The sequence below is a fragment of the Bombina bombina genome, chromosome 6 (genome assembly GCF_027579735.1).
Source record: "Bombina bombina isolate aBomBom1 chromosome 6, aBomBom1.pri, whole genome shotgun sequence".
Taxonomy (NCBI): Eukaryota; Metazoa; Chordata; class Amphibia; order Anura; family Bombinatoridae; genus Bombina; species Bombina bombina.
In genome coordinates this window covers 1,056,435,717-1,056,462,907 of record NC_069504.1, presented here as the reverse complement: position 1 = coordinate 1,056,462,907, position 27,191 = coordinate 1,056,435,717, and the positions used below count along the sequence as shown (strand labels likewise).

At 38.5% G+C, this 27,191-nt stretch overlaps 1 protein-coding gene across 1 annotated transcript in view; it reads right to left on the bottom strand.

Annotated features, from left to right (window-relative positions):
- CACNA1C (calcium voltage-gated channel subunit alpha1 C) overlaps positions 1 to 27,191 on the bottom strand; it is a 1,426,303-nt gene that overhangs the window by 151,622 nt on the left and 1,247,490 nt on the right. Inside the window, 1 exon segment of the mRNA XM_053719677.1 lies at positions 25,209 to 25,310. Coding sequence (XP_053575652.1) covers positions 25,209 to 25,310 — 102 coding nt within the window.

Genomic DNA, 27,191 nt, shown 5'->3' with positions numbered 1-27,191 from the left:
AAAAATACTATGGGGGGGGGGAGACAAAGCAGGGAAACTGTTGGTCAGAGCACTCAAACGATCACAACTGAAGACACATGTATACACTATAAAGGAAAGCAAAGGTAAAACCTATAAAGACAGCCCTAAAGTTGCGGCAACTTTTCGCACATACTATAGTGGACTTTACAATCTCAAATCTTCGAAGATAAACTCATCTCCTGATAAGGCCCCACAGCAGCAAACGGTACAGGAGTACCTAAATAATACACAGCTGCAGACGTTAGAGCAAGACGCAATAGATTTCCCCTAACATAAGAGGAAATACAAATAGCACTGAAGGACCTTCCAAATGGGAAAAGGCCTCGCCCGGACGGGTTGGGGGATAAAAATTATAAAACTTTTTTGCCCATTGTGATGCAGGACATACAAGACTCGTTCAATGCACTACCTGACCTGGAAAAGTTACCTCAATCCATGCTGACAGCGTACATAACTGTAATACCAAAACCAGGGAAACCGACAGACAGGCCACAAAGTTATAGACCAATTTCGTTATTAAATACTGACGTAAAATTTTTGGCAAAGACACTAGCAAACAGGGTTAATACGTTTTTACCCGGACTGATTTCTACGGACCAAGTGGGGTTTGTCTCGGGGAGGGAGGTGAGGGACAACACCCTCAAAATATAGCATATAATTGAATATTCCAAACAAAAAAAGACGCTGCTCGCGCTGTTGTCAACAGACGCGGAAAAGGCATTCGACAGGGTGAGCTGGCAGTTCCTTAGGAGCAGGTTGGAAAAAATGAAATTTGGGGAAAGACAATTTTCAGCCTATACTCCTCTCTAAACGCATATATTAAGGTAAATAATGTTCTTTCTGACACATTCTTTCTGTCACCCCTGTTATTTGCAATCTCGTTCAAGACACTAGCGTGCAACATAAGAGCCAACCACCTTATTAAAGGGATCCAACTGGGGGGGGGGGGGGGTTTTAAGGAAAACAAAATAACAATGTATGCAGACGATCTGCTGTTTACACTAACAGATATAGAAAGTTCTATCCCAGCTCTTACACAGGAATTTACCAAATACGGTGCGGTATCTCACTTTCATCTTAATGACACTAAATCCGAGATCCTAGGTATTACCTTACCACCCGCCACAACGGCATGGCTAAAAGACCACAGCCCGTTTGTTATAAATACCAAATTTCTCAAATACCTAGCATCAATCTAATAGCATCTGTAACGGACATGTTTAAGGCGAACTATATAGCCCTTAAAAAAGTGATTACAGCTGATCTCTCATCCTGGAGACACAAAACAATCTCCTGACTGGGAAGAATTAACGTAATCAAAATGAATATCCTCCCGAGATTGTTGTATTTATTACAAACTATTCCCATTCCCCTCCCCTGCACGTTTCTCCATTTGTTACAAAATCTGATAGAAGAGTATGTGTGGAAGGGGATTAAACCTAGGGTTAATAGGGAGACTATGTACCTCCCTAGAGACATGGGAGGCCTCAGCCTTCCTATTCTCAGCTTATACAGAAGATCTGTTTTGCTTCAGAGGGTGGTGGAGTGGTGCCAGGGAACCCCCCAGAAAGATTGGATTGCTATTCTACAAACAAGTGATATGGCCTCCCTCCTTTGGACAAACAAAAAGCACAGACCCACTAATGTTACACATTTCTCCCTTCTGAAGGAACTCTTTAATGAATGGGATAAGCTGCTTCGGACTGACATACATACATCGACTGCATACTCCCCCCTATCTTCGGTATATGGAAACTGAGAACTTCAATTACAGACTAATTTAGCCCCCGCTCAGGTCAAACTCATTAATAACCATATAGGTCTTTTTACGACACGTGGCAGAATAAAGACACGTGAGGAGATTGTGACAGACTTCCCCGACTTTCCAATTCCATGGTTCGTTTACCTGCAAATAGGCCACTATATCACTACAAATAAATACAAACAACAGCTGATGAGAGACCCCACACCTTTTGAATTGCTTTGCTTAAAACGTTCTGTCTTTAGACATCTGATCTCTATCATATACACGCTCCTTCTCCTACCCAAAAACAGGGCCCTCCTATCATACACTAAAATGTGGCATAGAGAGTTGGGGACTGAACTTCAGAAGGAGGATTGACTACCGATATTTCGAGCTGCTAAGTCCTTATCTGTATCAGCACGCACACAGGAATCACATTACAAATTGTTGAGCCAATGGAACCTTATACCATGCCGGCGTAGTTTTTTTTTGCCTTGTGCATCGGATAGATGCTGGAGGGGATGTGGAGAGACAGGCACTATTCTGCATATCTGGTGGGACTGTCCCTTATTTGGGGGGGGGGGGGGTTGGGAGGCAGTGTGGGGAAAGATTCAGAGAGTTTTGGAGTTAAACATTCCAAAAGCCCCAGAAACCTTGGTCTTACATTTCCCAAACAAAATTCCAACAGAGTGAGTCTCTGGTCTTCTGATCTACTTGAATCACTGGAGACGAGTCTGTATAGTCCCCATTCCACTGTTTCAGCATGCACAGTTGTAATGGTCTTAGATGAATTCGCGCAAAAGGAACTATGTCCATTGCTGCAACCATCAACCCTACTACTTCCATGCACTGAGCTATGGAAGGACGTGGAACAGAGTGAAGAACTTGACAAGCGTTTAGAAGTTTTGACTTTCTGACATCTGTCAGGAAAATCTTCATTTCTAAAGAATCTATTATTGTCTCCAAGAAAGGAACTCTTGTCGACGGAGACAGGGAACTTTTTCTATGTTCACCTTCCACCCGTGAGATCTGAGAAAGGCCAGAACGATGTCTGTGTGAGCCTTTGCCTTTGAAAGAGACGACGCTTGTATCAGAATGTCGTCCAAGTAAGGTGCCACTGCAATGCCCCTTGGTCTTAGAACCGCTAGAAGGGACCCGAGTACCTTTGTGAAAATCCTTGGAGCAGTGGCTAGCCCGAATGGGAGAGCCACAAACTGGTAATGTTTGTCCAGAAAGGCGAACCTTAGGAACTGATGATGATCGTTGTGGATAGGAATATGTAGATACGCATCCTTTAGATCCACGGTAGTCATAAATTGACCCTCCTGGATTGTAGGTAAAATCGTTCGAATAGTTTCCATTTTGATCGATGGCACTCTGAGAAATTTGTTTCGAATCTTTAAATCCAGAATTGGTCTGAAAGTTCCCTCTTTTTTGGGAACTACAAACAGATTTGAGTAAAACCCCATTCCTTGTTCCACAGTTGGAACTGGGTGTATCACTCCCATTTTTAACAGGTCTTCTACACAATGTAAGAATGCCTGTCTCTTTATTTGGTTTGAAGATAAGTGAGACATGTGGAACCTTCCCCTTGGGGGTAGTTCCTTGAATTCCAGAAGATAACCCTGAGAAACTCTTTCTAGTGCCCAGGGATCCTGAACATCTTTTGCCCAAGCCTGAGCGAAGAGAGAGAGTCTGCCCCCTACTAGATCCGGTCCCGGATCGGGGGCTACTCCTTCATGCTGTTTTGGTAGCAGCAGCAGGCTTCTTGGCCTGCTGACCCTTGTTCCAGCCTTGCATCGGTTTCCAAGCTGGTTTGGTTTGCGAAGCATTACCCTCTTGTCTAGAGGCTGCAGAGTTGGAGGCCGGTCCGTTCCTGAAATTGCGAAAGGAACGAAAATTAGACTTATTCTTGGCCTTGAAAGGTCTATCTTGTGGGAGGGCGTGGCCCTTACCCCCAGTGATGTCTGAGATAATCTCTTTCAATTCTGGCCCAAAAAGGGTTTTACCCTTGAAAGGGATATTAAGCAATTTTGTCTTGGAAGATACATCCGCTGACCAAGATTTTAGCCAGAGCACTCTGCGCGCCACAATTGCAAACCCAGAATTTTTCGCCGCTAATCTAGCTAACTGCAAAGCGGCATCTAAAATAAAAGAATTAGCTAACTTAAGTGCGTGAATTCTGTCCATAACCTCCTCATACGGAGTCTCTCTACTGAGCAACTTTTCTAGTTCCTCGAACCAGAACCACGCTGCTGTAGTGACAGGAATAATGCACGAAATAGGTTGCAGGAGGTAACCTTGCTGTACAAAAATCTTTTTAAGCAAACCCTCCAATTTTTTATCCATAGGATCTTTGAAAGCACAATTATCCTCGATAGGAATAGTAGTGCGCTTGGCTAGTGTAGAAACTGCCCCCTCAACCTTAGGGACTGTCTGCCATAAGTCCTTTCTGGGGTCGACCATAGGAAATAATTTCTTAAATATAGGAGGGGGGACAAAAGGTATGCCGGGCTTCTCCCACTCCTTATTCACTATGTCCGCCACCCGCTTGGGTATAGGAAAAGCGTCGGGGTGCACCGGAACCTCTAGGAACTTGTCCATCTTGCACAATTTTTCTGGAATGACCAGGTTATTACAATCATCCAGAGTAGATAGCACCTCCTTAAGCAGTGCGCGGAGATGCTCTAATTTAAATTTAAATGTCACAACATCAGGTTCTGCCTGTTGAGAAATTTTACCTGAATCAGAAATTTCCCCATCTGACAAAACCTCCCTCATGGCCACATCAGATTGGTGTGAGGGTATGACAGCGCAATTATCATCAGCGCCCTCCTGCTCTACAGTGTTTAAAACAGAGCAATCGTGCTTTCTCTGAAATGCAGGCATTTTGGATAAAATATTTGCTATGGAGTTATCCATTACTGCCGTCAATTGTTGCATAGTAACAAGCATTGGCGCGCTAGAAGTACTAGGGGTCGCCTGCGCGGGCATAACTGGTATAGACACAGAAGGAGAAGATGTAGAACTATCTCTACTCCCTTCATCTGATGAATCATCTTGGGCAACTTTACTATTTGTGGCAGTACTGTCCTTACTTTGTTTGGACGCTATGGCACAATTATCACACAATTTTGAAGGGGGAGACACATTGGCTTCCATACATACAGAACATAGTTTATCTGAAGGCACAGACATGTTAAACAGGCTTAAACTTGTCAATAAAGTACAAAAACCGTTTTAAAACAAAACCGTTACTGTCTCTTTAAATTTTAAACAGGGCACACTTTTTTACTGAATATGTGAAAAACTATGAAGGAATTGTTCAATTTTAACCAAATTTTCACCACAGTGTCTCAAAGCATTGCACCCCAAATTTCAGCCCTTTAACCCTTAAAATGAGGAAACCGGAGCCGTTTACAGTTTTAACCCCTCTACAGTCCCAGCTACAGCCTTTGCTGCGACTTTACCAAACCCAGGGGGGTATACGATACCAAATGAAGCCTTCTAGGAACCTTTTCAACTACTTCCAGACCCACACACATGCAGCTGCATGTCCTGCTCTCAAAAGTAACTGCGCAGTAATGGCGCGAAAATGAGGCTCTGCCTACTACAGAGAAGGCCCTTCCTGACTGGGAAGGTGTCTAAACAAGTGCCTGACGTAAAAAACGTTCCCCAAAGTTATAAAAGTGTGAAATTCAACATCAAACTGTATAAAATGCCCAAATAAAGCAATCGATCTAGCCCATAAAAGTGTCTACCAGTTTTATAGCCCATATTAAGCCCTTTATTCTGTTTGAGACTAAGAAAATGGCTTACCGATCCCCATGAGGGGAAAATGACAGCCTTCCAGCATTACACAGTCTTGTTAGAAATATGGCTAGTCATACCTTAAGCAGAAAAGTCTGCCAACTGTTCCCCCCAACTGAGACAAATGGAATCCACAGCACCAATTAGGTAAAAGAAAATACCTTTATTTTCACATTACATGCGACGTTTCGGCCTTCACAGCCTTAATCATGCATACAAAAAACTTCAGCCTCTGTCCACAGTATATAGGCTGATCAATTAAAACATTAATTACAAACAGATTTGACAAAATGTTTCACACAGAGCAATTACTCCCTCTAGTGTTAGTCATATTTTACTACATCCTATAAAATTTAACTCTCAAGTTACCAAAAATACAATTACTAGAGGAGTTTCCACTGAATGTACAAGTGTCATTAAAAACAAGAAAATATATAGGAACAAGTCTTACTGCAATCTTATATTTCTATAGTAACACTACTAAAGTATATTACTGACACATTTTACCAATCTTACTGATAAACTTTACCTATGTGTTTAAGTGAACAAGTGACTTTACCTATGTGTTTAACTAAACCAAAACTAACTAAAAAATTTTTTTGAAGAAAATGTTTTTTGTTTTGAATTTTTACTTTGTTACATTTAGAGAAAGACAGAGAAATCTATTTCTCTATTTAACCCTTTAGGGTACATACAATCTAATTTATGGATCCAGTAAGTTTCTTTTTGTTTAAGGATCCTCTCCCTGTCACCCCCTCCTCTTAATGTGCCTACATGGTCAATAATCTGCCACCTAATTTGACTTATGTTGTGGCCTGCCTGGATAAAATGATTAGAAACAGGAGCTTCTTTATTACCACATCTCAAGTTGGACTTATGCTGATTAATTCTTTCCCTGCCTTTTCTAGTCGATTCTCCAATGTAAATAAGAGAACATGGGCATTTAATAAGATAGATTACGTAGGATGTCTCACATGTATAATAACCATTAATTTTATATTTATGCCCTGTTCTTGGATGGGAAAATTCTTTCCCTTTTATCATTGCATGGCAATTAGAGCACCCTAGACAGGGATAAGAACCATAAGATTTCTGACCCATATGGCTTTGTTTAAGACTTTTGGAGGGTCCCAAATCATTTTTAATCAGTGTGTCTCTCAAATTTCTAACCCTCTTAAAGGCCATAATGGGATTATTTTGGAATATCTCCATATCTCTATTACAATTTTTAATAATATTCCAATGCTTTCTTATGATTTTAGTAACTTCAGTACTGTATGAATTATATTGTGAAGTAAATACCATCCTCCTACTTTTATTTTTACCATTTTTATTATTATCTTTAGGGGCATTATTATCCCTGTACATTTTCTTCTCTCTCTGAAGCCTTGAGATCTCTTCCTTAATGAGGTTTTCAGGATAACCTCTGCTAACAAATCTGTTGCCCATTTCCATCATTCTGGTAGATAATATTTCTTCATCCTTCACTATTCTACAGACCCTAAGGAGTTGACTCCTAGGGAGTGAGTCTTTTAACCTAGTTGGATGGAAACTATCATAGGCAAGCATAGTATTCCTATCAGTGGATTTTCTAAAAAGATCTGTTTTAAGGGTCCCATTATCTTTATAAACCCTAGTGTCTAAGAATTCCACTGAAACCTCACTATGTATAAGGGTAAATTCTATCCCTGGGATAGCGGAGTTTAAGTCACATACAAAGGATTCTAGGGATCCAACGTCACCCCACCACACGCCAAACACGTCATCTATAAAACGCCACCAGGCTGCACCATATTCCAAGAACATCTTATTAGTATATACAAAATTCTCTTCAAAGCTGTTCATGAACAGGTTGGCGTATGCTGGGGCAACGTTGGATCCCATTGCAGTCCCCCTGACCTGTACATACCAGTTGTCTCGAAATAAAAAATAGTTCCAGTACAGGATAAGAGTTAATAAATCACAAATAAATTCTATTTGAGGAGAATTATATGTACCAGTACCACTTAAAAGTTTCCTAATAACTCCTATACCTGTCTCATGCTTAATGGCAGTATAAAGACTTTTTACATCAAGTGTGAAGAGTATATATTTCTTACTGGGTAGATGTAAACTGTATAATTTATCAAGGAAATCACTAGTATCTTTGATGTAGGCCGACATTTTAATTACTTCATGTTGTAAAATTTTATCAAGGAAAATGGCTATGTTAGTGAAGATAGAATCTACACTGGAGACTATGGGCCTCCCTGGGGGGCATTTAGCATTTTTATGCACTTTTGGCACAGTATAGAATATGGGTGTCCTAGGATGTTCTTTGTACAAATAATCAGATAATTTAGTATCAATAATATCATTCTTAACTGCCTTGGCAAGTATGTGTTTAATTTCCTTTTGTATTTTAAATACTGGATCCCCTGCAAGTGGATGATATGTAGTATTATCTTGTAATTGTGACAGTATTTCCTCTACATAATATTGTTTATCAAGAACAATGGTGGCACCACCCTTATCTGCTGCCCTCACTAAAATATCTTTCTGTTTTTCTTTTAAAGATTTAAAAGCCTGTTTTTCCTCTAAAGTCAGATTGTCATTTCTCTTATTTTTACCACCTTGTTTGGAGATTTTTTCTTTTAAGTTACACCAATCATTGTTTACCATTTTGATAAATGTTTCCACACTGTTGTTACTAAAATTGGGCACAAATGTAGATTTGTTTCTAAGACCCATCTCCTTAGCCCTAAAACATTTGCTGGTATCTAAAGCATTTTGTGCACTAGGTGTTACTACATCTCCTTTATTAAACATTATTTGCAACCTTAAAGATCTGTAAAATAATTGCAAATTTTTTTCAATTTCAAATACATTTACATTACCAATAGGGCAAAAGGACAGTCCTTTGTTGAGCAGTTTGTACTCATTGTCCGTGAGCTCAATGGAGGAAATGTTTAGAACCGTCTGTTCCTTTGGCTCCGTTGATTCCTCATGTTTCCTCTGCCTCTCCTGCTCCTTGTGCTCCGGGTGTCCATGGCGGTGCTTGTGTTTTCTACCGCCTCTATGCTGCCTTCGTCGCTGGATAAAAAAGCTGGTGAAGCCTTCCCTGCAGAGGATTCCTGTGAAGTCTCGCTGACATCATCTCTATACGCCTGGTTCTCGCGAGATCCTCCTCTGTTGCGAGTATTACCGTGGAAACGTCGGCCTCTCATGAAGCTCCCTCTGTCTGAAAACGATCCTCTCCATCTATACACTCTCCCACTGAGGTAATCCTGTTCATCCCTCAGGAACTTGGATCGCTTGGTTTCCTTAATCTCAGTCTCCATGATTTTGATCTTCATATCTACCTCTTTGATCATCTTATCCAGCTCATCAACGGTAAGTATTTTGCTCAGTTCACTTGTTGTTTTCAGTACTTGCTCTCTTTGTATTTCAATTTCTTTTAGCAAGTATTCCACTGTCAGGATTAGCAGATCGTATGAGCATTTGTTTAAAATAGCCTCAAACTTGTTGCAATATTCTTCATTATTTCTCAATAGAGTAGGCCTGGTATTCATCCTCAGGCCTCTGGGGATACGTCTGACTTTATGATACTCAGCCAGCGTTGTAGCGTGTAAGTCCCAGGCTGTAATCCTCCTCCTTGTTTTCTCATATTCTTTGCTGAGCTCATCCGTTGCAGCATTACTTAGGAACTCCCTTGAGCCCCTCACCAAAGTGGTAATCCTTATTGCTTCTTGTTCACTATACATAAAGATTTTGGTTCCATCTGTTTTCACTTTGTCTGCCATTCTAGGCAGAATTTCAGATGCTCAGTACTCTGCAGTAATACAGTCCACAAAAGTAGTAAATGAGTACAGCACCTGTTGGTTCCTTAAAAGCAGGTTTTAGTTCTGTGTGATGCCCGTGGAGAAAGGGTTACTGCCACCCTTACAGCAACATAGACAAATGGAATCCACAGCACCAATTAGGTAAAAGAAAATACCTTTATTTTCACATTACATGCGACGTTTCGGCCTTCACAGCCTTAATCATGCATACAAAAAACTTCAGCCTCTGTCCACAGTATATAGGCTGATCAATTAAAACATTAATTACAAACAGATTTGACAAAATGTTTCACACAGAGCAATTACTCCCTCTAGTGTTAGTCATATTTTACTACATCCTATAAAATTTAACTCTCAAGTTACCAAAAATACAATTACTAGAGGAGTTTCCACTGAATGTACAAGTGTCATTAAAAACAAGAAAATATATAGGAACAAGTCTTACTGCAATCTTATATTTCTATAGTAACACTACTAAAGTATATTACTGACACATTTTACCAATCTTACTGATAAACTTTACCTATGTGTTTAAGTGAACAAGTGACTTTACCTATGTGTTTAACTAAACCAAAACTAACTAAAAAATTTTTTTGAAGAAAATGTTTTTTGTTTTGAATTTTTACTTTGTTACATTTAGAGAAAGACACGGTAATACTCGCAACAGAGGAGGATCTCGCGAGAACCAGGCGTATAGAGATGATGTCAGCGAGACATAGAGATGATGTCAGCGAGACTTCACAGGAATCCTCTGCAGGGAAGGCTTCACCAGCTTTTTTATCCAGCGACGAAGGCAGCATAGAGGCGGTAGAAAACACAAGCACCGCCATGGACACCCGGAGCACAAGGAGCAGGAGAGGCAGAGGAAACATGAGGAATCAACGGAGCCAAAGGAACAGACGGTTCTAAACATTTCCTCCATTGAGCTCACGGACAATGAGTACAAACTGCTCAACAAAGGACTGTCCTTTTGCCCTATTGGTAATGTAAATGTATTTGAAATTGAAAAAAATTTGCAATTATTTTACAGATCTTTAAGGTTGCAAATAATGTTTAATAAAGGAGATGTAGTAACACCTAGTGCACAAAATGCTTTAGATACCAGCAAATGTTTTAGGGCTAAGGAGATGGGTCTTAGAAACAAATCTACATTTGTGCCCAATTTTAGTAACAACAGTGTGGAAACATTTATCAAAATGGTAAACAATGATTGGTGTAACTTAAAAGAAAAAATCTCCAAACAAGGTGGTAAAAATAAGAGAAATGACAATCTGACTTTAGAGGAAAAACAGGCTTTTAAATCTTTAAAAGAAAAACAGAAAGATATTTTAGTGAGGGCAGCAGATAAGGGTGGTGCCACCATTGTTCTTGATAAACAATATTATGTAGAGGAAATACTGTCACAATTACAAGATAATACTACATATCATCCACTTGCAGGGGATCCAGTATTTAAAATACAAAAGGAAATTAAACACATACTTGCCAAGGCAGTTAAGAATGATATTATTGATACTAAATTATCTGATTATTTGTACAAAGAACATCCTAGGACACCCATATTCTATACTGTGCCAAAAGTGCATAAAAATGCTAAATGCCCCCCAGGGAGGCCCATAGTCTCCAGTGTAGATTCTATCTTCACTAACATAGCCATTTTCCTTGATAAAATTTTACAACATGAAGTAATTAAAATGTCGGCCTACATCAAAGATACTAGTGATTTCCTTGATAAATTATACAGTTTACATCTACCCAGTAAGAAATATATACTCTTCACACTTGATGTAAAAAGTCTTTATACTGCCATTAAGCATGAGACAGGTATAGGAGTTATTAGGAAACTTTTAAGTGGTACTGGTACATATAATTCTCCTCAAATAGAATTTATTTGTGATTTATTAACTCTTATCCTGTACTGGAACTATTTTTTATTTCGAGACAACTGGTATGTACAGGTCAGGGGGACTGCAATGGGATCCAACGTTGCCCCAGCATACGCCAACCTGTTCATGAACAGCTTTGAAGAGAATTTTGTATATACTAATAAGATGTTCTTGGAATATGGTGCAGCCTGGTGGCGTTTTATAGATGACGTGTTTGGCGTGTGGTGGGGTGACGTTGGATCCCTAGAATCCTTTGTATGTGACTTAAACTCCGCTATCCCAGGGATAGAATTTACCCTTATACATAGTGAGGTTTCAGTGGAATTCTTAGACACTAGGGTTTATAAAGATAATGGGACCCTTAAAACAGATCTTTTTAGAAAATCCACTGATAGGAATACTATGCTTGCCTATGATAGTTTCCATCCAACTAGGTTAAAAGACTCACTCCCTAGGAGTCAACTCCTTAGGGTCTGTAGAATAGTGAAGGATGAAGAAATATTATCTACCAGAATGATGGAAATGGGCAACAGATTTGTTAGCAGAGGTTATCCTGAAAACCTCATTAAGGAAGAGATCTCAAGGCTTCAGAGAGAGAAGAAAATGTACAGGGATAATAATGCCCCTAAAGATAATAATAAAAATGGTAAAAATAAAAGTAGGAGGATGGTATTTACTTCACAATATAATTCATACAGTACTGAAGTTACTAAAATCATAAGAAAGCATTGGAATATTATTAAAAATTGTAATAGAGATATGGAGATATTCCAAAATAATCCCATTATGGCCTTTAAGAGGGTTAGAAATTTGAGAGACACACTGATTAAAAATGATTTGGGACCCTCCAAAAGTCTTAAACAAAGCCATATGGGTCAGAAATCTTATGGTTCTTATCCCTGTCTAGGGTGCTCTAATTGCCATGCAATGATAAAAGGGAAAGAATTTTCCCATCCAAGAACAGGGCATAAATATAAAATTAATGGTTATTATACATGTGAGACATCCTACGTAATCTATCTTATTAAATGCCCATGTTCTCTTATTTACATTGGAGAATCGACTAGAAAAGGCAGGGAAAGAATTAATCAGCATAAGTCCAACTTGAGATGTGGTAATAAAGAAGCTCCTGTTTCTAATCATTTTATCCAGGCAGGCCACAACATAAGTCAAATTAGGTGGCAGATTATTGACCATGTAGGCACATTAAGAGGAGGGGGTGACAGGGAGAGGATCCTTAAACAAAAAGAAACTTACTGGATCCATAAATTAGATTGTATGTACCCTAAAGGGTTAAATAGAGAAATAGATTTCTCTGTCTTTCTCTAAATGTAACAAAGTAAAAATTCAAAACAAAAAACATTTTCTTCAAAAATTTTTTTTAGTTAGTTTTGGTTTAGTTAAACACATAGGTAAAGTCACTTGTTCACTTAAACACATAGGTAAAGTTTATCAGTAAGATTGGTAAAATGTGTCAGTAATATACTTTAGTAGTGTTACTATAGAAATATAAGATTGCAGTAAGACTTGTTCCTATATATTTTCTTGTTTTTAATGACACTTGTACATTCAGTGGAAACTCCTCTAGTAATTGTATTTTTGGTAACTTGAGAGTTAAATTTTATAGGATGTAGTAAAATATGACTAACACTAGAGGGAGTAATTGCTCTGTGTGAAACATTTTGTCAAATCTGTTTGTAATTAATGTTTTAATTGATCAGCCTATATACTGTGGACAGAGGCTGAAGTTTTTTGTATGCATGATTAAGGCTGTGAAGGCCGAAACGTCGCATGTAATGTGAAAATAAAGGTATTTTCTTTTACCTAATTGGTGCTGTGGATTCCATTTGTCTATGTTGCTGTAAGGGTGGCAGTAACCCTTTCTCCACGGGCATCACACAGAACTAAAACCTGCTTTTAAGGAACCAACAGGTGCTGTACTCATTTACTACTTTTGTTCCCCCCAACTGAAGTTATCTCATCTCAACAGTCCTATGTGGGAACAGAAACCAATTTTATTTACTGCTGCTAAAATCATACTCCTCTCACAAACAGAACTCTTCATCCTTTTCTGTTTCAGAGTAAATAGTACATACCAGCACTATTTTAAAATAACAAACTCTTGATAGTAGAATAAAAAACTACAACTAAACACCACATACTCTTCACCATCTCCGTGGAGATGCTGCTTGTTCAGCGTCAAAGAGAATGACTGGGGTGGATGGAGCCTAGGAGGGACTATATGGACAGCTGTGCTCTTTGCCATTTCCTGTTGGGGAAGAGAATATTCCCACAAGTTATGGATGACGCCGTGGACCGGACACACCAATGTTGGAGAAACTATATGTATGGGCTATATAAATAGATAATCTACAAAACGTTTATGCAAAGAAATATCTAGTGTATAATGTCCCTTTAATTTAGGTAGTTGCGATGTGGGTGGGCAGCGGATTAGGGGTTAATAGGTTTATTATAGTATTTGCGATGCGGGTGTGGTGGTTTAGGGGTTAATAGGTAATTTATGTGTAGTAGTGTACTTTGTAACATATTTGTTTTGCAAAATCCATAACTACTGGTCTTTGATAGCGAAATGGATTGTTGCGGTATAGGCTATAACGCTAGCGTAATAGCCTGACCAAACAACTTGTAATACGGGTGACCTGAAAATTCCACACTCAAAAGCCATTTTTTTTCAGTGCGGAATGGAGAGTTGCTATACAGGCTAAAACGATAGCGGCATAGCCGTACCGCCGTGATTTGTAATACGGGTGACCTGCCATTCTGCATGCAAAGGCCAATTTTTCAGCGGTAAAGCCCCACCACAAAACTTGTAATTTAGGTGATTATTAAAGGACCAGTCAACACAGTAGACTTGCATAATCAACAAATGCAAGATAATGCAATAGCACTTAGGGGCATATTTATCAATGTGCGAGCAGACATGATACAAAGTAGCGTATCATGTCCGCCACACATCGATAAATGCTGACACCATACGCTGTCTGCATTTATGATTGCACCAACAGTTTTTGTGAACTGCTGGTGCAATGCCGCCCCTGCAGATTCGCGGCCAATCGGCCACTAGCAGGGGTGTCAATTAACCCGTTCGTATTTGATCGGGTTGATTTCTGTCCGCCGCCTCAGAGCAGGCGGACAAGTTATGGAGCAACGGTCTTTAGTCCGCTCCTTCATAACTTCTGTTTCCGCCGAAAACAGGGGCATCACGCTCCTATGTCTAAACTTCAAATGAATAGTAGATTTTTGTTCTGACAATTTTAAAAGTTATGTCTATTTCCACTCCCCCTGTACCATGTGACAGCCATAAGCCAATCAAAATGCATATAGGCTTATTCTGTGAATTCTTGTACATGCTCAGTAGGAGCTGGTGACTCAAAAAGTTTAAATATAAAAAGACTGTGCACTTTTTTAATGGAAGTAAATGGGAAAGTTGTTTAAAATTGCATGCTCTATCTGATTAATGAAAGTTTAATTTTGACTTGAGTGTCCCTTTAATAATACTTATAATTATTATTATTGTAACAGCCAATAGAATGCGAGCTCAATCTGATTGGCTGATTGGATCAGCCAATCGGATTGAACTTGATTCTGATTGGCTGATTCCATCAGCCAATCAGAATATTCCTACCTTAATTCCGATTGGCTGATAGAATCCTATCAGCCAATCGGAATTCGAGGGACGCCATCTTGGATGACGTCATTTAAAGGAACCGTCATTCGTCGTTCAGTCGTCGGCCAGGATGGATGTTCCGCGTCGGAGGTCTTCAGGATGCTGCCGCTCCGCTCCGGATGGATGACGATAGAAGATGCCGCTTGGATGAAGACTTCAATCGGATGGAAGACCTCTTCTGCCCCGCTTGGATGAAGACTTCTACCGGATGGAGGACCTCTTCTTGCCCCGCTTGGATGAAGACTTCTACCGGATGGAGGACCTCTTCTTGCTCCGCTTGGATGAAGAATTTGGCTCGGCTGGGTGAAGACGACTCAAAATTGGGAGATCTTCAGGGGCTTAGTGTTAGGTTTATTTAAGGGGGGTTTGGGTTAGATTAGGGGTATGTGGGTGGTGGGTTGTAATGTTGGGGGGTGTATTGTATGTTTTTTTTAACAGGCAAAAGAGCTGAATTTCTTGGGGCATGCCCCGCAAAGGGCCCTGTTCAGGTAAGGTAAAAGAGCTTTGAACTTTAGTAATTTAGAATAGGGTAGGGCATTTTTTTATTTTGGGGGGCTTTGTTATTTTATTAGGGGGCTTAGAGTAGGTGTAATTAGTTTAAAATTGTTGTAATATTTTTCTAATGTTTGTAAATATTTTTTAATTTTTTGTAACTTAGTTCTTTTTTATTTTTTGTACTTTAGTTAGTTTATTTCATTGTATTTATTTGTAGGAATTGTATTTAATTTATTTATTGATAGTGTAGTGTTAGGTTTAATTGTAGATAATTATAGGTATTTTATTTAATTAATTTATTTATTCTTAACTATTTAATAGCTATTGTACCTGGTTAAAATAAATACAAAGGTACCTGTAAAATAAATATTAATCCTAAAATAGCTATAATATAAATATAATTTATATTGTAGCTATATTAGGATTTATTTTACAGGTAAGTAGCTTTAAATAGGAATAATTTATTTATGAAGAGTTAATTAATTTCGTTAGATTAAAATTATATTTAATTTAGGGGGCTGTTAGTGTTAGACTTAGCTTTAGGGGTTAGTACATTTATTAGAATAGCGGTGAGCTCCAGTCGGCAGATTAGGGGTTAATAATTGAAGTTAGGTGTCGACGATGTTAGGGAGGGCAGATTAGGGGTTAATAAATATAATATAGGGGTCGGCGGTGTTAGGGGCAGCAGATTAGGGGTACATAGCTATAATGTAGCTGGCGGCGGCGTGCGGACGGCAGATTAGGGGTTAATAAGGGTATGTTGCTGGCTGCGACGTTGTGGGGGCCAGGTAATGGGTTAATAAATATAATATAGGGGTCGGCGGTGTTAGGGGCAGCAGATTAGGGGTACATAAGTATAACGTAGGTGGCGGTCGGCAGATTAGGGGTTAAAAAAATTTAATCGAGTGTCGGCGATGTGGGGGGACCTCGGTTTAGGGGTACATAGGTAGTTTATGGGTGTTAGTGTACTTTAGAGCACAGTAGTTAAGAGCTTTATGAACCGGCGTTAGCAGAGAAAGCTCTTAACTACTGACTTTTTTCTGCGGCTGGAGTTTTGTCGTTAGATTTCTAACGCTCACTTCAGACACGACTCTAAATACCGGCGTTAGAAAGATCCCATTGAAAAGATAGGATACGCAATTTACGTAAGGGGATTTGCGGTATGGAAAAGTCGCGGCTGAAAAGTGAGCGTTAGACCCTTTTTTGACTGACTCCAAATACCGGCGGTAGCCTAAAACCAGCGTTAGGAGCCTTTAACGCTGGTTTTCACGGCTACCGCCAAACTCTAAATCTAGGCCTAAGCATTTTTAAAACAAATTAAAACAAATTAACTTCCTTTTAATTGCAATAGGTCTTTAATAGCCAAACTCCCCCTACAATTAGGGAAATATACACTGTATAGCCAGAAGTCTGTGGACACTCCTACTAATTACTGAGTTCAGGTGTTTCAGCCACACCCACTACTAACAGGTGCATAAAATCCAGCACATAGCCATGGTCATGGAATTTCTGTAGACAAACAATGCCAGTACAATAGATAGTGGTGACTTTAAAGATGGCACTTTCATAGAATGCCAACGTTGCCACAAGTCAGTTTAGAAAATGTCTGCCTTACTAGATCTGCCCCAGTCAACTGTATGTACTATTACTGTGAAGTGGAAGTACTGTACTTTTGGGCATATAGTGTCTCTAATATTACTGACTACCTATGCAGATTAGCTTCCAAAATCATTTACAAAGAATGAAGAGAATGCCTTTAGCACACACTTAACAATTACTCAGTATTAGATTACTGACGTTAAAGGGACACTCAAGTCAAATTAAACTTTTATAATTCAGAAACAGCAGCAGTTTTAAGACACTTTCTAATTTACTTCCATTATCAAATTTTACACATTCTTTTTATATTCTTACTTTCTGGGGAACCAGATCCTACTGAGCATCTGCACAAGTTTCACAGGGTATACGTATACTAGTCTGTGATTGGCTTATGTCTGTCACATGATACAGGGGGCCAGAAAATGGGAGAAAAAATAAATTTGTCAGAAAAAAGCTACTGCTTATATAAAATTCAGAGTAGGTGTTAAATCATTGTCTTTTTATATTGCACTTGTTAATTATGCAATTCTACTGCATTGAATGGTCCTTTAACGCTCTCTAGGATACAACCTAACTTTTAATAATACTTAATAAAGGCAGAGTGTACTGCGAGCATCTTTCATAAAATGATGATGGTCCACAGTCCTCCATAAAATATGGGATATATTTCCCACCACTGAGAGGAGGTCACAAACCCATACAAGCGCTTTAAAACCCTTGCACCTCTCATCTCTCTCTTAGTTTTGTTCTTGGCCTCATAGGAGATGGTTGACATTAGAGGTTGTTCCAGCTACTTGCTTATGGATTACAAATAGGGAGCACAGACCTATTTGAGACCCAGAGTCCCTGAGGAATATCATTTACAAAGAAGAAATAAAAGACTCTTCATAGCAGCTGAATGGTACAGGGACATAGGGATGCCCTGTTACGTGCACAGTATTTCCCTAATGGGACTTCAGCCATAACTACCCTTAGGCGTCTCAGGGACTCGTCCCTAGCCTCCCACTGAGGGACTCTGTTATTTCCTACTGCAATCCTCTGTATGGGCTCTCTACTGGATACTGCTGCAGCCGAATTAATAATGACATGCCTGGTAAGTCATTGGAGGGGTGCTGCATTTTTACTTCTGAAACTACAAATAAAATATACAAAATAGTGACAGTTTGTTTAATGGCTGTTCTCAAACTAAGTAAGTGTCAGCGTAAATCTGGGGTTTTGATTCAGTCGTCTGAGATAAATGTGCAAAATATTTATTGTGCTGATAAGCTAACGTTCAGAACTGAAAACATCTTCTCTGAAGTTTTTTTATGATTAAATCTTTTTTATTCAACATTTAAATGTGCAATACAAAAACAAGTCAGTCAATATATAATGATAGATACAATATTTAGCCCCTTTAAATAAGCAAGAAAAGTCTATGTAGTCCCTGGGTCTTATTAAGTGTTCGTTGGTTCCCTGTAAAACAGGCCATTTGTTTCATATTAGTTTTGGTCTCTGGGTCTCCATTTCCCGATAGACTCCATCCTTAGGTCCCCCAAAGGGCATAAACAACACTCATGTCCATGTGATAACTAACTCCCTCCGAGGTCCCCCCAGGAGGAGTCCATATCTTACTGGGCTTTTGACTCTTTGTATGAGCCAGATCGAAATACCATATCATAAACTTTTAAAATTAAATTAATAACACAATAAAAAACACACAATAGGTATTATCATATTGTTAGCAACATTATTATCTTCACTTCATCTCAATCCCCCCACTCCAAATACCTTAGTTTCATCCCCTGCACCAGGGCTATGTAGAACTGCAATGTATTAATGGATCAATGGTAGCTATATTTCTCTAAGGTGGTTCCGTTGCCTCACCCCCCCTCGTCTTCCCCGGGCACATCAACTATATTTACTATGTTTTCTCCTTCTCTTCCCATCATCTAGTAGTACCACACTTTCTGAAAAGTGTCTGATGTGCCTTATATATGTGCTGCCAATTCATACATAGAGTATGTCTGCTTATATTTGGACATGATTTCCGACCACACTGGCACTCCCATCTTCCAGTACCTTGCTATACTAACCCTAGTAATAGTGCATAGTATCCTAATAAAGGCATTAATGTGTTTGTTGAAGTTGGGTAGGCTTTCGTGTAAAAGAACATGTGCTATGTCTAGATGGATACTTTCGTCTAAAAGACTGCTTAAGAGCCCAGAGAGGTTCTTCCATATAGAGTTAACCCTGGGACACTCCCACCACATATGGAGGTAGGTTCCCACCACGTCACACCCCCTGTAGCAAAGTCTAGAACCGCCTCTACCTAAATGCACCGTCTGAGTCGGGGTCAAGTACCACCTAAATGAGGTCTTTATAATGTTTTCTCTCAGGTCTGCACTTAATAGGGATTTACCCGAGTTATAGAATATTTCATCCCAGTCTTCCTGTTCTTTCTCTACCCCCAAGTCTGCTTCCCACTTGCGTAATACCGGGGTCTTAGATTTAATTCTAGCTGTCTGCAGGTCAAGGTAAATAAGTGATATTGCATGTTTAGGGGAACTGCATAGTCTCTCTAGATTTGTAATACCTTTAGAGGTATATTTGGAGATATATGTGCGTATTGCTGATGTGATTTGTAAGTATAAGAACCACTGAAGTGGCATCGGTTTTATTTTTTGACTCAATTGTGAATAGGATATGGGCGTCCCATTACTCACTAGGTCCGCCACCCTATAAAGTCCCTTGTTCACCCATTTTCCTACTAATGGCCTGTGGTCTAGACTTAATAGATATTTCAGAGGCATTTTCAGTGAGTTTACCTGAAAGATGTTGTTGGGCCCTCTAACTGAGTTCCATTCCTTTATTGACAATTTGGTAGCTGAAGAGAGTTGTGTCATCCCTTCCCTCCTTACCCCCGATTCCCATATGATATCTTCAGGAGAATTAAGATTCCCCAACTCAGACTCCAGAGCTGGCCATAGAATGTTGCTATCTCCCCTACCACACAAGGAGATCTGTGCCAGCCTAGACGCCCTGTAATAATCTTGCAAATTTGGCAACCCAACCCCCCCAATTTTCTATGTCTGGTGAGAAGCTGAGATAATATCCTAGCTTGTTTCTTGTTTCTAAGAAAGTGGTGGAGAGCCGATTGGATTGTGTCAAGGTCCTGTGTATTAACTTTTATTGGTAACACTCTAAATAGGTACAAAACCCTTGGCAGGATATTCATTTTAATAGCTGTCAGTCTCCAGTACCATGAGAAGTTATATGTCTGCCATCTGTTAAGAGCTGATCAGATGGTTTTGAACAGTGGGAGGTAATTTTGCTTGTACAGGTTGGAAGAGTATGGCGTCAGGTTTATACCTAAGTATTTAATACTATTTTAGGACCATCTAAATTCAAAATTGGTTTCAATAGTTTTCATTGTGTGTTTTGGAAGGTTAATGGGGAGGGCCTCGCACTTATCCAAATTAATTTTATATCCCGAGATAGAGGAAAACTCTTGGATAGTGTTGTACAGGATGGGCAACGTCAGGAGTGGCTTCGTTATTGTCAGCAAAGTATCATCCGCAAACAGGGTAATTTTATGTGTGGACCTCCCAATCTGTAGTCCCGCTATTTCCAGGTTATTCCTAATTGAAGCGGCAAGGGGTTCTATACACAGTGCAAATAAGAGTGGTGAGAGGGGGCAACCCTGTCTGGTGCCGTTTCGAATTTGAATAATAGTGGATTGATGTCCAATTGCCCTAACTCGTGCTGAGGGGTGAGAATAAACATTCCGTAGTGCTGCTGAAGTTTTTTTTTATAAGGATAGCTGTACACCATAGCACATTCTTATCTGATCTGCAGTGTACTCATTTTATTATAATAAGTGCAATTATATATTGTAATAAACATAATAACATATGGTGTCTTTACCATTTATAAGAGCTTCAGTAAATCCCTGGATGTGCCCAGGGCAGGGTAGGGTTTGGAAATCTAAACTCAGAACAAATATTCTCCTAAGGTAAGCCTATGTAGCCTTAAAGAGGCAGTGTCAAACCTGACACTTAAACTTTAATTTGTGGATACAGCTTTTTTCCGCAGCCGCCATTAATAGTTACCATAAGCTCCTCATTATAGATAAATATAGCTGGGTATAGGAGAGGTTAGTCTTGATTAGATTTCTATGTTTTTAAATGTGTGTGTTATGTGCGGATGGCATAGTCCATCATTTTTTAAAAATATTCACTAATAAAAGGTATATTTTATTTACATATAGCCCTCAATCTTACTCAGAAATAAGTGTGCTAATAATGCTTCTTTTCTATATCTCTCCGCTTGTCTTTTCATTTATCATAACTATCTTAATACTTATTTATAAGTCAACTAGCTATTGCCCACGTCTTTGCTCGCATGGATTTTGTGATTTGTAAAAAATAGCGAAAAACGTGACCAATCCCAACGACATGAGCCCTCACGTGTTTGCCCGTTCGGGTTGCACACTCGCTGACATGAACTTCTTGAGTTTTTGTTAATTCTCTGTGTTTCTTGTAATCTAAATACAAATTTTCGTGTCTATAACATCTCTGTTTTTTGAGATATAGGTATCCTCATAAATCAGCCCCCCCTTTTGACCCCCCTCAAGTGGATTTTTGGGAAATGGTAAAACACGTATTTCTTTATTTTAATGGAGAATCTAAATACCAATTTTCATACCTGTAATATCTTTGTTTTTTAGATATAGGTATCCTCATAAATTACCCCCACCTTTTGACCCCCCTTAACTATATTTTTGGGAAATGTTAAAACGCGCTTCTATATTTTTAAAGGAGAATGTAAATACCAATTTTCATGTCTGTAACATCTTTAGTTTTTGAGCTATAGGTATCCTCATAAATCACCCCCCTTTTGACCACCCTTAAAGGACAGTAAACCTCAAAAATAATGTTATATAATTCTGCACATAGTGCAGAATTATATAACATTTTATTAGCGCAAACTTTATAAAACATAATATTCCCTTTCAATTTTTTAAAACAACGGCTGTTTTACAGACCCACTCTCTGTGTTCTTCTGAGCGGGTCTGTTTTTTTCACACAGCGCATCGGGCCAGCTGTATAGTCACAGCCCGGCCCAACCGCGCCATTATACACAGTGCAGCTCGCTCCTGCTGTCAGACAGGAGCAAGCTGCACTTAGTTTTATGGCGCGGTCGGCCGGGCTGTGACTATACAGCTGGCCCGATGCGCTGTGTGAAAAAAACAGACCCGCTCAGAAGAGCACAGAGAGCGGGTCTGTAAAACAGCTGTTGTTTTAAAAAATTGAAAGGGAATATTATGTTTTATAAAGTTTGCGCTAATATAATGTTATATAATTCTGCACTATGTGCAGAATTATATAACATTATTTTTGAGGTTTACTGACACTTTAAGTGGATTTTGGGGAAATGGTAAAAGAAGAATCGAAAAATATCAATTTCCACGTCTGTAACATCATCGGTTTTTGAGATATAGGTATCCTCATAAATCAACCCCCGACTTTTGACCCCCCCCCTTAAGTGGATTTTGTGGAAATGGTAAAACACGTGTTTCTTTATTTTTCAAGGAGAATTTAAATATCAATTTTCACGTCTGTAACATCTTTGATTTTTGAGATATAGGTATCCTCATAAATCAGCCCCTCACTTTTGAGCCCCCTTAAGTGGATTAAACATTGTACTCCCATCATTGCCAGGGGATGTAAACAGTTTTTTATGTTAGTCTGCATTTTATATACTTTACACTAATCTGTTGATCAAATAATAATTTTTACATAGGCAGAATGCCTGTCTCTAATGATGCAAGACATTACATGTCCTATGCTTTTAGTGTACACAATTCTATAGTATATACCGCTCTAGGTATATACCTTTCATTCATTGTTCTCTGAATGTTTCATTTTGCAGTTTGCAGGATTTATCTGTATTTTAATACAGTGATGATCCTTTAGAGATACAATCTATTGGTATCTCTTTTATACCTATGTTATGTGTAATATATATGCACAAAGGATATATGTACAAAGGTTCTTTCATGCAGGTACTGAACATTGATCGTGAATATTTTTAACTATGCACTTTGTATATTTACTCTGTGAGTATACACAGTCTCTGCCTTCTCTGGACATAGATTTATAAGTATCTAATGTGTACATGTTGCTCTATATGTCCTGCTCCTTTAGTCAGGAAGGCCACATAACAGTCTAAATATGTGCAATTAAGTAGGTGCATGTATACTACATCTGATGCTTATGTCATGTACAAATTTTTAAAATTGTATAAACGTATGTATAAGTTTCTACATTTCAGGTTCTACCCTGAAATAGTTTGAAAATCCGGACTGATTCTCTGAGTCCTTCTGATTGACCAGCGCTCCTATCTAAATGTTGTCTATGATATTTAAAAGCGGAAACATTTACAAAAGGATTTGGAAGATAGGGGCATAATTAATCCTAGTACCCATGTAATTTCAGGGTCAAGAGATTTTACCACAATCTGTTTATTATCCAAAGGGATTAATAGTCATATCCTGGATATCATATCCCTAAACATATTGGTCTGGAACCCTACTTATATAATGGGAACATCCCTCACGGTCTTTTCCTTTAATCAAGTATCAGTTTATGATTACTAAAGACCTCAAGGATTCTTATCTGCACTTTCGTATACATAGGGATTATTTTCAGTTCTTGAGGTTTTGTATATCTGCAAAACTCTGCCAGTTTACTACTGTCTGTGGGATACAATCTTGTCGGTGATCAGAATCAGGACATTTCAGTTGCTCCTTATCTGGCTAGTGCAAGCTTATTTACAGTCAACAGCTGTTGCTCTTACTCTCAAATCTCTGTCTTGAGGTGGGAAGGTTGTAAAGCTCTGGGTTCTTGACCTCCTCCTAGTGGCGGGAAATATATCCCATATGTTATGGAGAACTGTGGACCATCATCATTCCGAAAGATAATAATTTATCAGGTAAGCATAAATGTTGTTGTTTTTTTCTCCCCTTTAATGTGTTCCTAATTATCCATTTTACCTGCTGAAATGTATTAAATTGTCTACAAATAGCCATGTACCTTTATTTAGTCATTTGAAATAGCTGTTGTATCCTAACCTATGCTATTTATTTTAAAAATCAAATACTGGTTATAGAAAAGCTATATAAACAAGAATGTTCAGAAGGAGTAACACTTTCAGTGGGGGATCGAACAAATGCATATTTCCATTATTCTCTTTAAGTACTGGTCTTACTGTGTATAGAGAAAAGATATGGAAGATTTTGTGTATATATACAGAGCTAAGCAAACATGGTCAGCTAACCCTTGAAGCTCAGTCCATTTAATTGGGTTGTGGTTTCAATGGGCAGAGGCAGCTAGGTAATATACAAACATGTACCTAAAGGAGCAATTTTCCATACAATAAACTCTGCAACTGGTATAACAAATAATTGTAAACACATTAAGGGGAAACAATTTTACAGTACACTGTCCCTTTAACTTCTAAAAGTAATACAAAATAATGTTTACAAAAATAAAAAAACAACTATTTAAAGAAATTCAAATTGTGTTGCTAGGGTAACAAGTATAATCCCTATAAACTGAATTAGAATATTCACTATATAAATTAAATCCTCATAAAGTAGCACATTTATCAAATATATAATATATGTATTATGTTATAACATAATTTATCGGTAAAAATCAGATTAATAAATGTTTATGATCTGGCATTTAACAGACTACTGCAGTTCATGCATTGGTAATAGATCTTTGCCTGCTGTATTCTACTTTGAATGAGTAAACATTGCTATAATGTTAAGCAGATTTTCTCTAAGAATAATACTTAATCTAAAAGATCAGTCAGTTTTGGTATATCTTTAAGAATTGTAGTATCTTAACAATGCACAATATGTCTTATATTTCTATAATTAAAACAAAAAAATAATAAACTGGTTTGCTGAACTGCTTAGGATGTGAACAGACCTCAGTTTAATGTGTTCAACCATACAAAATGTGTGCACATTTAAAAAAAAAATGTGATTTAATATAGAATGTTAAAGAGTAGGCGGCCATTTTAGTTTATAATATAATAATGTTAGTCTATGAAACCTCTGGAGAACCCTGTGTGCACACCAGCTCACTCACCACCTGCTGGAGGGACCACCTGGTCCAGCAGCTTCATGCTGGTTCTCTTCCAGATCTTTTTGATGATAGCTCTTAGTTCCTCATTGGCCTGTTCCAGGTTTCCTGTATTGGTAGAGGATTTAAAAAAATTAATGATAGCAGACAAAAAAAATAATTAAAAAAAATGGAAGTACTACAAAGATAGGGGTAGATTACAAATGGTGCTCTAAATTTCTTTCCTTGAGCACTAACTGTGCTCAAAGTAAAATGTTAACACGGAAGAGTTAGTGCACGTATTATAAGTTGAAAGTAAAAAGTTAGCATGAGAGCGAAAGTCCAATGCGTGATAGCTTCAGGACTTCGGATACCGGACAGTGCTGAATTCTTCTCCCCATAGACTTCTATAGGGAGCACTGTTAAAAAAAAAAAAAAAACAGTTTTCGCACGCTAAACCAACTGCGCTAAACCTGAAGGTAGTTATGAATGCTTTGCATTCCAATGTTCTTCATATATATATATATATATATATATATATATATATATATATATATATATATATATATATATATATATATATATACAGTTGTGCACATACGTTTACATACCCTGGCAGAATTTATGATTTATTGGCCATTTTTCAGAGAATATGAATGATAACACAAAAACTTTTCTTTCACTCATGGTTAGTGTTTGGCTGAAGCCATTTATTATCAATAAACTGTGTTTACTCTTTTTAAATCATAATGACAACCGTAACTACCCAAATGACCCTGATCAAAAGTGTACATACCCTGGTGATTTTGGACTCATAACATGCACACAAGTTGACACAAAGGGGTTTGAATGGCTATTAAAGGTAACCATCCTCACCTGTGATCTGTTTTCTTGTAATTAGTTTGTGTGTATAAAAGGTCAATGAGTTTCTGGACTCCTGACAGACCCTTGATTCTTTCATCCAGTGCTGCACTGACAATTCTGGATTCTGAGTCATGGGGAAAGCAAAATAATTGTCAAAGGATCTGTGGGAAAGGGTAGTTGAACTGTATAAAACAGGAAAGGGATATAAAAAGATATCAAAGGAATTGAGAATGCAAATCAGCAGTGTTCAAACTCTAATAAAGAAGTGGAAAATTAGGGGTTCTGTTGAAACCAAACCACGGTCAGGTAGACCAACTAAAATTTCAGCCACAACTGCCAGGAAAATTGTTCGGGATGCAAAGACAAACCCACAAATAACTTCAGGTGAAATACAGGACATGTGGTGTGGCTGTTTTAAGATGCACAATAAGGAGGCACTTGAAGAAAGATTGGCTGCATGGTCGAGTCGCCAGAAGAAAGCCATTACTACGCAAATGCCACAAAGTATCCCGCTTACAATATGCCAAACAGTACAGAGACAAGCTTTAAACCTTCTGGCACAAAGTCATTTGGAGTGATGAGACCAAAACTGAGCTTTTTGGCCACAACCATAAACGCTACATTTGGAGAAGAGTCAACAAGGCCTATGATGAAAGGTACACCATTCCTACTGTGAAACACGGAGGTGGATTGTTGATGTTTTGGGGATGTGTGAGCTACAAAGGCACAGGAAATTTGGTCAGAATTGATGGCAAGATGAATGCAGTATGTTGTCAAACAGAACGCCTCATTTTCCACTTCTTAATTAGAGTTTGAACACTGCTGATTTGCATTCTCAATTACTTGGATATCTTTTTATATCCCTTTCCTGTTTTATACAGTTTAACTACCTTTTTCCCCACAGATCCTTTGACAATTATTTTTCTTTCCCCATGACTCAGAATCCAGAAACGTCAGTGCAGCACTGGATGAAAGATGCAAGGGTCTGTCAGGAGTCCAGAAACTCATTGACCTTTTATACACACACACTAATCACAAACAAACAGATCACAGATGAGGATGGTTACCTTTAATAGCCATTCAAACCCCTTTGTGTAAACTTGTATACATGTTATCAGGCCAAAATCACCAGGGTATGTAAAATTT